The 10,691-nt window shown below is 47.8% G+C and overlaps 1 protein-coding gene across 1 annotated transcript; it reads left to right on the forward strand.

Annotated features, from left to right (window-relative positions):
- Window positions 1-362: 362 nt before the first annotated feature.
- Window positions 363-10,357, forward strand: LOC119897511 (receptor-type tyrosine-protein phosphatase mu; the record flags this gene model as incomplete). The annotated part of the gene is given in 7 exon segments (XM_038711274.1): window positions 363-512; window positions 2,042-2,215; window positions 3,080-3,211; window positions 3,527-3,652; window positions 8,138-8,301; window positions 9,980-10,115; window positions 10,197-10,357. Coding segments are annotated over 7 exon segments (936 nt in total), but the record flags the coding sequence as incomplete, so codon positions are not given.
- Between the last annotated feature and the right edge of the window lie 334 nt (window positions 10,358-10,691).

The raw sequence follows: 10,691 nt of genomic DNA on the forward strand, positions 1-10,691 counted from the left end.
ACACATCATACACACACACACACTGTCAGGAAAACAACAACACTGATGAGAAAAGTAAAAAAACACTCGTCTGACTGCTGCGGCTCTTTCAAAGGCCGTGATGTCATCAAATAGTGACTGACAGGATGTGACAGATATGGACGCAGCGATGACCTTCACTGTCCAACTTTTAATGTCACTCATCTGTTTCTCTTCTGTCCCTCCTCCTCCTCCTCCTCCTCCTCCTCCTCCTCCTCTGTGTGTTGACATAAATCATTTATGAAGTGACATTTCAGCCACACTCCTCCTGTCAATCAAACCGACAGGAGGAGGAGTATTTGTGTTCATCTTTAAAAACGTCTCTCCCCCTCTCTGTCCACCAGGAGCAGTACGTCTTCATCCATGACGCCATCTTAGAGGCGTGTCTCTGTGGTGACACTGCGATTCCAGCCAATCAGCTGCGGTCGGTTTACTACGACATGAACCGATTGGATCCTCAGACCAACTCCAGTCAGATCAAAGAGGAGTTCAGGGTAACGTGTTGATCCATCAGTTCCTCATAATGTTGATATTAGGCTACATTTAATATTTAATTAGGTATTTTAGAATATATAATAATAAATAATATATTGTATATATACATATACATATGAAAAATCCCCCTCTCACCCCTTATATATATATATGAAAAATCAAAAACAAACTACCGCACACTGATCTGACTTACTACTTATTGTGAGCAACGCGTTTCGCCCATTGCTTCTTCAGGCTCACATATATATATATATAATATATATATATATACACATACAGATATATATGTATGTATGTATGTGTATGTATAGTGTATATAGATAGATAGATACAGTATACATATGTACGTAAAGGTTTCTATTGAGACAGCCTTTATAGCATCTTTACAATGTTTACTTTATTTATTTATTTATTTATTTATACCAATAATAACAACAAGTCTGGAGTTTTCTACCTTACCGACGGTTCCGCCATTAGGAACATTAATATGCCGTCAGCGAAGGGGGGCAAATCATCGGTTCCCCGTTAGGAACATTAATATGCCGTCAGCGAAGGGGGGCAAATCATCGGTTCCGCCAGTAGGAACGTTAATATGCCGTCAGCGAAGGGGGGCAAATCATCGGTTCCGCCAGTAGGAACATTAATATGCCGTCAGCGAAGGGGGCAAATCATCGGTTCCGCCAGCAGGAACGTTAATATGCCGTCAGCGAAGGGGGGCAAACCATCGGTTCCGCCGTTAGGAACGTTAATAAGCCGTCAGCGAAGGGGGCGAACCATCGGTTCCGCCGTTAGGAACGTTAATAAGCCATCAGCGAAGGGGGGCAAACCATCGGTTCCGCCGTTAGGAACGTTAATAAGCCGTCAGCGAAGGGGGGCAAATCATCGGTTCTGCCGTTAGGAACGTTAATAAGCTGTCAGCGAAGGGGGGCAAACCAACGGTTCCGCCGTTAGCAAGGTTAATAAGCCGTCAGCGAAGGGGGGCAAATCATCGGTTCCGCCGTTAGGAACGTTAATAAGGTGTCAGCGAAGGGGGGCAAATCATCGGTTCTGCAGTTTGGAACGTTAATAAGGCGTCAGCGAAGGAGTGGGAAACCATCGGTTCTGTCTTTAGGAACGTTAATAAGGTGTCAGCGAAGGGGGGCAAATCATCGGTTCTGCAGTTTGGAACGTTAATAAGGCGTCAGCGAAGGGGTGGGAAACCATCGGTTCTGTCTTTAGGAACGTTAATAAGGTGTCAGTGAAGGGGGGCAAATCATCGGTTCTGCAGTTTGGAACGTTAATAAGGCGTCAGCGAAGGGGTGGGAAACCATCGGTTCTGTCTTTAGGAACGTTAATAAGGTGTCAGTGAAGGGGGGCAAATCATCGGTTCTGCCGTTAGGAACGTTAATAAGGTGTCAGTGAAGGGACGGCAAACCTTAAATTCAGTCTAAATTGATGGGAGCAGTTGTGTTGGGGTGATGTTGTTGGTATCTGTACTGACCGTGGTATTGATATGAATTAGTAATTACATTGGTGTGTGCGTGCTCAGACTCTGAACATGGTCACGCCCACGCTGCGGGTGGAGGACTGCAGCATCGCTCTTTTGCCTAGAAACCATGAGAAGAACCGCTGCATGGACGTGTTGCCTCCGGACCGCTGCCTGCCGTTCCTCATCACCATCGACGGAGAGAGCTCCAACTACATCAACGCTGCGCTGATGGACGTATGTGACACAAATTTACTCAAAGACAAAAAGCATAATGTAAACGTAGGGAATCTGACAAATTATTATCATTTCACTGCTTCCTGATTGATCAGCAACTAAAAGACTATGGATGGGGACATATTTCAAGGCACTGGATGTAACGTTAGCTCTAATGGTAGCTAATGGGTTATCAAATATGTTGTTTTACCTTGAAATATGATCGATGTCCCCGGACTTTCACCAGCCATCGTCTCCTGGTCGATCAGGAAACACAGCAGGGCGACATTGTGCTTTTGATAACAGCATTTGAGTTCCTTGATGAGACGTCAGGGAAAAATGGCCGCCATGTGGATATGGTGCATTACAAGGAGCTGAATTAGCCGTTAGCAGCTCCTGTTTGCTTCCTGTTTGCAGGGTACAGACAACTTTAGCTGTGATACTAAGGAAAACTTAAAAACATGATTCTTATAATATTAAGTACAAATCTAAACCTATCATTATACATCATAATACCTAGTTTCATTATTATTTATTATAATGATAGGTTATGAAAGTAACTGTCCCTTTAAATGCCAGAGAGAGAGAGGCCTTTGGTTTATGTTAGAGAGCGGGAGAGAGCAGGCTCAGCATCTTTGTGGGTTAATGGAGGGTTTAGAAACACAGACCACAGTATTGTCCTACCCTACCATTTCACCAATAAACAACTCCATCCCCATGGAAACTGACCAAATGCCTGACCACAGAGAGTGTGTGTGTTCAAAGCTCCTCTTACATTAAAGCTCAGAGAGGGAAAAACCTTGCTCTTGTTGATCTTACTCATTCGCGTGCTTGATGTCATTTCCTGCTGCGTGACCTTATATTGGTGTGTGTTAACTGTTGCAGAGCTACAAGCAGCCGTCAGCGTTTATCGTTACCCAGCATCCTTTGCCCAACACAGTGAAGGACTTCTGGCGTCTGGTCCTGGACTACCACTGCACGTCTATCGTCATGCTGAACGACGTCGACCCTGCACAGGTAAACACACACACACACACACACACACGTCAACGCACGTGAAAGATTAACGAAAAGATGAGTGTGAACCAGATTCAAGTGTAAAAGTACTATATACGTGTACATATTATATACCCTGAACATAATAACAGGTAACAGTAACAGCACTGTACATATCTAATATCTACTCAAAAGTATACAGATATTCACGTTTCCTCCCTGAGGAATCTGAATATCCTGTTACCAGTTGCTCCTGGTGACATAGCTCTGGTGGAAAATCATAGGAATGACTGTACGAAGATAGAAAATCAACCAGTCCGTGTGTCTGTGTCTCAGCTGTGTCCTCAGTACTGGCCGGAGAACGGCCTCCATCGCCTCGGCTCCTTGCAGGTGGAGTTTGTCTCCGCAGATCTGGAAGAGGACGTCATCAGCCGAATTTTCAGGATCTACAACACAGCAAGGGTGCGTTTCTTTTACTCTCTGTTACCTCCCTTTATGGTTGATGTTACTTTGACTACTACCACCTAAAGACAGGGACACGCGTCAGGACTATATCTCCTTTTTTGGCTGGCAACCACCTCTATTTTGGTACAAGAACATGCAATAGATTTTTGTGGGATTTGCATGATCGTCTACCTGCAGAGCTACTGTGATTTACTGTGGTCCAGTGGTGACAGAGCAATGATCCAGTGGTGACTGAACAGTGATCCAGCGGTGACTGAACTGTGGTCCAGTGGTGACTGAGCAGTGGTCCAATGGTGACTGAACAGTGGTCCAGCAGTGACTGATCAGAGGTCCAGCGGTGACTGATCAGTGGTCCAGCGGTGACTGATCAGTGGTCCAGCGGTGACTGAGCAGTGGTCCAGTGGTGACTGAGCAGTGGTCCAGCAGTGACTGATCAGTGGTCCAGCAGTGACTGATCAGAGGTCCAGCGGTGACTGATCAGTGGTCCAGCGGTGACTGATCAGTGGTCCAGCGGTGACTGATCAGTGGTCCAATGGTGACTGAACAGTGGTCCAGCAGTGACTGATCAGAGGTCCAGCGGTGACTGATCAGTGGTCCAGCGGTGACTGATCAGTGGTCCAGCGGTGACTGATCAGAGGTCCAGCGGTGACTGATCAGTGGTCCAGCGGTGACTGAGCAGTGGTCCAGTGGTGACAGAGCAGTGGTCCAGTGATGACTGAGCAGTGGTCCAGCAGTGACTGATCAGTGGTCCAGCGGTGACTGAGCAGTGGTCCAGTGGTGATCCAGCGGTGACTGAGCAGTGGTCCAGCGGTGACTGATCAGAGGTCCAGCGGTGACTGATCAGTGGTCCAGCGGTGACTGAGCAGTGGTCCAATGGTGACTGAACAGTGGTCCTATGGTGACTGAGCAGTGGTCCAGTGGTGACTGAACAGTGGTCCAGCGGTGACTGATCAGAGGTCCAGCGGTGACTGATCAGTGGTCCAGCGGTGACTGAGCAGTGGTCCAGTGGTGACAGAGCAGTGGTCCAGTGATGACTGAGCAGTGGTCCAGCAGTGACTGATCAGTGGTCCAGCGGTGACTGAGCAGCTAGCAGTGGTGAGTGAGCAGGTAGCAGTGGTGACTGAGCAGTGGTCCAATGGTGACTGAACAGTGGTCCTATGATGACTGAACAGTGGTCCAATGGTGACTGAGCAGTGGTTCAGCGGTGACTGATCAGAGGTCCAGCGGTGACTGATCAGAGGTCCAGCGGTGACTGAGCAGTGGTCCAGTGGTGATCCAGCGGTGACTGAGCAGCTAGCAGTGGTGACTGAGCAGTGGTCCAGCGGTGACTGAGCAGTGGTCCAGTGGTGACTGAACAGTGGTCCAGCGGTGACTGAGCAGTGGTCCAGCGGTGACTGAACAGTGGTCCTATGATGACTGAACAGTGGTCCAATGGTGACTGAGCATGGTTCAGCGGTGACTGATCAGAGGTCCAGCGGTGACTGAGCAGTGGTCCAGTGATGACTGATCAGTGGTCCAGCAGTGACTGATCAGTGGTCCAGCGGTGACTGATCAGAGGTCCAGCGGTGACTGATCAGTGGTCCAGCGGTGACTGAGCAGTGGTCCAGTGGTGACAGAGCAGTGGTCCAGTGATGACTGAGCAGTGGTCCAGCAGTGACTGATCAGTGGTCCAGCGGTGACTGAGCAGTGGTCCAGTGGTGACTGATCAGAGGTCCAGCGGTGACTGAGCAGTGGTCCAGTGGTGATCCAGCGGTGACTGAGCAGCTAGCAGTTGTGACTGAGCAGGTAGCAGTGGTGACAGAGCAGTGGTCCAATGGTGACTGAACAGTGGCCCTATGATGACTGAACAGTGGTCCAATGGTGACTGAGCAGTGGTTCAGCGGTGACTGATCAGAGGTCCAGCGGTGACTGATCAGTGGTCCAGCGGTGACTGATCAGAGGTCCAGCGGTGACTGAGCAGTGGTCCAGTGGTGATCCAGCGGTGACTGAGCAGCTAGCAGTGGTGACTGAGCAGGTAGCAGTGGTGACAGAGCAGTGGTCCAGTGGTGACAGAGCAGTGGTGCAGTGATGACTGAGCAGTGGTCCAATGATGACTGAACAGTGGTCCAATGGTGACTGAACAGTGGTCCAATGGTGACTGATCAGTGGTCCAGCGGTGTCAGAGCAGTGGTCCAGTGATGACTGAGCAGTGGTCCAGCAGTGACTGATCAGAGGTCCAGCGGTGACTGATCAGTGGTCCAGCGGTGACTGAGTGGTCCAGTGGTGACAGAGCAGTGGTCCAGTGATGACTGAGCAGTGGTCCAGCAGTGACTGATCAGTGGTCCAGCGTGACTGAGCAGTGGTCCAGTGGTGATCCAGCGGTGACTGAGCAGTGGTCCAGTGGTGATCCAGCGGTGACTGAGCAGTGGTCCAGCGGTGACTGATCAGAGGTCCAGCGGTGACTGATCAGTGGTCCAGCGGTGACTGAGCAGTGGTCCAATGGTGACTGAACAGTGGTCCTATGGTGACTGAGCAGTGGTCCAGTGGTGACTGAACAGTGGTCCAGCGGTGACTGATCAGAGGTCCAGCGGTGACTGATCAGTGGTCCAGCGGTGACTGAGCAGTGGTCCAGTGGTGACAGAGCAGTGGTCCAGTGATGACTGAGCAGTGGTCCAGCAGTGACTGATCAGTGGTCCAGCGGTGACTGAGCAGTGGTCCAGTGGTGATCCAGCGGTGACTGAGCAGCTAGCAGTGGTGAGTGAGCAGGTAGCAGTGGTGACTGAGCAGTGGTCCAATGGTGACTGAACAGTGGTCCTATGATGACTGAACAGTGGTCCAATGGTGACTGAGCAGTGGTTCAGCGTGACTGATCAGAGGTCCAGCGGTGACTGATCAGAGGTCCAGCGGTGACTGAGCAGTGGTCCAGTGGTGATCCAGCGGTGACTGAGCAGCTAGCAGTGGTGACTGAGCAGCTAGCAGTGGTGACTGAGCAGGTAGCAGTGGTGACAGAGCAGTGGTCCAGTGGTGACAGAGCAGTGGTGCAGTGATGACTGAGCAGTGGTCCAGTGGTGACTGAACAGTGGTCCAATGGTGACTGAGCAGTGGTCCAATGGTGACTGAACAGTGGTCCAATGTGACTGAGCAGTGGTCCAGTGGTGACTGAACAGTGGTCCAGCGGTGACTGAGCAGTGGTCCAGTGGTTTTTGCTCCTTCTTGACAGTCAAACACTAAAACACCTTTATGTTGGTTTGTCTTCGTGGCTCCCAGCTGGTCTTCAGTTGTGTGCCAAACATGTTATTGGCTGCTGTTGGTTGAGACATAGAGCAGCTCAGAGTGCAGCAGATCCAGCTGGTGTTTCACTAATACTGAAAAACTGAGGACATGCAGCCAAACCCAAACTGTAAACGTCTGATTAAACACTGAACAGCTGCAGTCTGAAGTGATTTCGCTCATCAAGTTCAAATTTAATGAACACAAAATACAACGTTCACTGTGAGCTGTAACAAAACAAAGTGTTGGTAATTATTGCTGCATTTTCTACTTTAGGTTTTTAGTTATATATGTATGATGATAACAGACGCAGTGCAGCTCTCTGAAGTCTTCAGTCTGTCCTCTTAAGAATAAAAATCTACCTGCATGTTTACACCTGCTTTTCAGAGCATGCTAACGCCCGCTAATTAGCTGTTTTTGATGCTAGTTGATGCTAGCAGACCCCGGTAGCAGAGAGTCAGGTATTAGCCGCTTTAGCAGTGTTAGCGCAACAGAAGCCACGTCTTTCAGACTGGGGTTGTTTGATTTTGACCCCCTTTCCAGCCTCAGGTATTCAGGGTGTGCTTGGTTTCTGTCTGATAAAGTTCAGCTGTGCTTGTGTTTGATCCAAACCTCCATTTCTTTCCTGTTTCACCAAATTTAGATCAGAATGCGTTTGATTTAAACCTCTTCACCTCCCCGTCGGGCTGAGTTTAGGTTTTACTGCGTTTGATTTGTGCCTCATTTCCTCCTGTGTCTCACAACATTTCGTCTCTGTTTGATCCAGACTCCCCCTCCCCGCCCGCCTCGCCGTGGCAGGTCGGATTTAGCTTTCAGTGCGTTTGATTTGAACCCTCTCTCCTCCCTGTCTGCTCACATTTACGTTAGGATCAGTTTATCTTCCATCCTTTACCCCTCCCCCTTCATTCCCTTACCTGCCTTCTGTTTACCTGTCTCACCTCCTTCATTCCTTCCTTCCTTTACTTTCTGCCCACTTCTCTTGCTTTTGCTACTTGCTTCCTTATCTCCTTCTGTACCTGCTCCTTTCCTTACCTCACTCCTTTCCTATCCCCATCCATCCTCCCCCATTACCTATTTGTCCTCCCTTTCTTCCTCTTATGTCAGGGTATGTTTGATTTTATCCTCCTTTCAGCTCCTCTTCCTCCCCTACACGATTTTACTTTGGGGTGTGTTTGATTTCTCCATCCTTCCCTGAGCTTGTTCTGACCCCCCTGTCCTCCCTGTGTCTCCCAGCCGCAGGACGGGTACCGCATGGTGCAGCAGTTCCAGTTCCTGGGCTGGCCCATGTACCGGGACACGCCCGTCTCCAAGCGCTCCTTCCTCAAACTGGTCCACCAGGTGGACAAATGGCAGGAGGAGTACGACGGAGGAGAGGGGCGCACCGTGGTGCACTGCCTGTAAGAATACACACTCTCAGTACTGGAGATAGTACTGCTGATACTGCAACCACTGTTACTGCTGTACAATACTACTTATACTGCAATATAATACTACTGATACTGCAACCACTTTTACTGCTTTTGATACTGCAATATAGTACTACTGATACTAATACTACTGATACTGCAATATAGTACTACTGATACTAATACTACTGATACTGCAATATAATACTTCTGATACTAATATCAGAATTTGATTGCACTTTTGTTAACTCTTACTTCCTTCCCTAGGTATTTACCCCATTGATGTGATATGTACTATGAGCTCTTACTAGTATTTATTGCTGCTCTTACTAGTATGTATTGTTAGTTGTAGATCTCGTGCTGTATTTGATGCTCTGTTGATGCTTGTATGTTGTTCCTCAAATGTAAGTCGCTTTGGATAAAAGTGTCTGCCACATGGGTAAATGTATGTAAATGTAATACTACTGATACTGCAACCACTATTATACTACAGTATAGTACTACAGACACTACAACAGAGTACTACAGATACAGCAGTATAGTACTACAGACACTACAACAGAGTACTACAGATACAGCAGTATAGTACTACAGACACTACAACAGAGTACTACAGACACTACAACAGAGTACTACAGACACTACAACAGAGTACTACAGACACTACAGTATAGTACTACAGACACTACAACAGAGTACTACAGACACTACAGTATAGTACTACAGACACTACAACAGAGTACTACAGATACAGCAGTATAGTACTACAGACACTACAACAGAGTACTACAGACACTACAGTATAGTACTACAGACACTACAACAGAGTACTACAGATACAGCAGTATAGTACTACAGACACTACAACAGAGTACTACAGACACTACAGTATAGTACTACAGACACTACAACAGAGTACTACAGATACAGCAGTATAGTACTACAGACACTACAACAGAGTACTACAGACACTACAACAGAGTACTACAGACACTACAGTATAGTACTACAGACACTACAACAGAGTACTACAGATACAGCAGTATAGTACTACAGACACTACAACAGAGTACTACAGACACTACAGTATAGTACTACAGACACTACAACAGAGTACTACAGACACTACAACAGAGTACTACAGATACAGCAGTATAGTACTACAGACACTACAACAGAGTACTACAGATACAGCAGTATAGTACTACAGACACTACAACAGAGTACTACAGATACAGCAGTATAGTACTACAGACACTACAACAGAGTACTATAGATACAGCAGTATAGTACTACAGACACTACAACAGAGTACTATAGATACAGCAGTATAGTACTACAGACACTACAACAGAGTACTATAGATACAGCAGTATAGTACTACAGACACTACAACAGAGTACTATAGATACAGCAGTATAGTACTACAGACACTACAACAGAGTACTATAGATACAGCAGTATAGTACTACAGACACTACAACAGAGTACTATAGATACAGCAGTATAGTACTACAGACACTACAACAGAGTACTACAGATACAGCAGTACATAAGTACATATAATACTGACATGGATGAATAGTGGTGTTTTGTCTCCATCTAGTGGTGAGAAAATGGAACTGCAGTCTGGTTGTAATCTCTCTGACTCCTCTCTGCCCCCCCTCAGGAACGGGGGAGGTCGCAGCGGCGTGTTCTGCAGCATCAGTATTGTGTGTGAGATGTTGCGACAGCAGCGCTGCGTCGACGTGTTTCACGCCGTTAAAACTCTGAGAAACAACAAACCCAACATGGTGGACCTGCTGGTAACTAGCACACACGCAGGAATACACATTCTCATTGTCACCACCACACAGTCAGCTGACCTCTGACCTCTGCCCCCACAGGAACAGTATAAGTTCTGCTATGAAGTTGCTCTGGAGTATCTCAACTCTGCTTAGCCTCATCCAGAGACACTCGTCCTCCTCCTCCTCCCTCAGAGAGGAAGCTGCACACAGACGGGAGGAAGAGGAGGCAGAGGGGTCCACTACTGACTGAAGGTGAGGAGGAGGATGTTTTTGCACTGCCTTGTTTGACTGCGAGCACGGACACCTGAACTCGTGTCTCTCTGTTGTGTTGAACCTGTTTTTTTATTGTTGTTTTTGTCGTATTGATGAAAGTAAAGGAACCAAAAGAAGCTTCAACACGTCTGCGCTCCTGGATTTTGTTTTGTAACGTCAGAGCGGAGCACCGGGCCCCCGGGATCTAACTGAACTGTGTCGACAAGAGGGAGGAAATCTGTCCCGATGCGCTCGAACTCAACTCCTCTTTGCTTCCTGTCAGTCATCAGAGACAGAAGTCCTCTTCCAGGACCGGACCCGCTCCCCAAAGCGTCCCGCCAA

Source organism: Micropterus salmoides, unplaced genomic scaffold (assembly GCF_014851395.1).
Source record: "Micropterus salmoides isolate LMB-PRFRI ecotype aquatic unplaced genomic scaffold, ASM1485139v1 Ms_hic_scaffold_1, whole genome shotgun sequence".
Taxonomy (NCBI): Eukaryota; Metazoa; Chordata; class Actinopteri; order Centrarchiformes; family Centrarchidae; genus Micropterus; species Micropterus salmoides.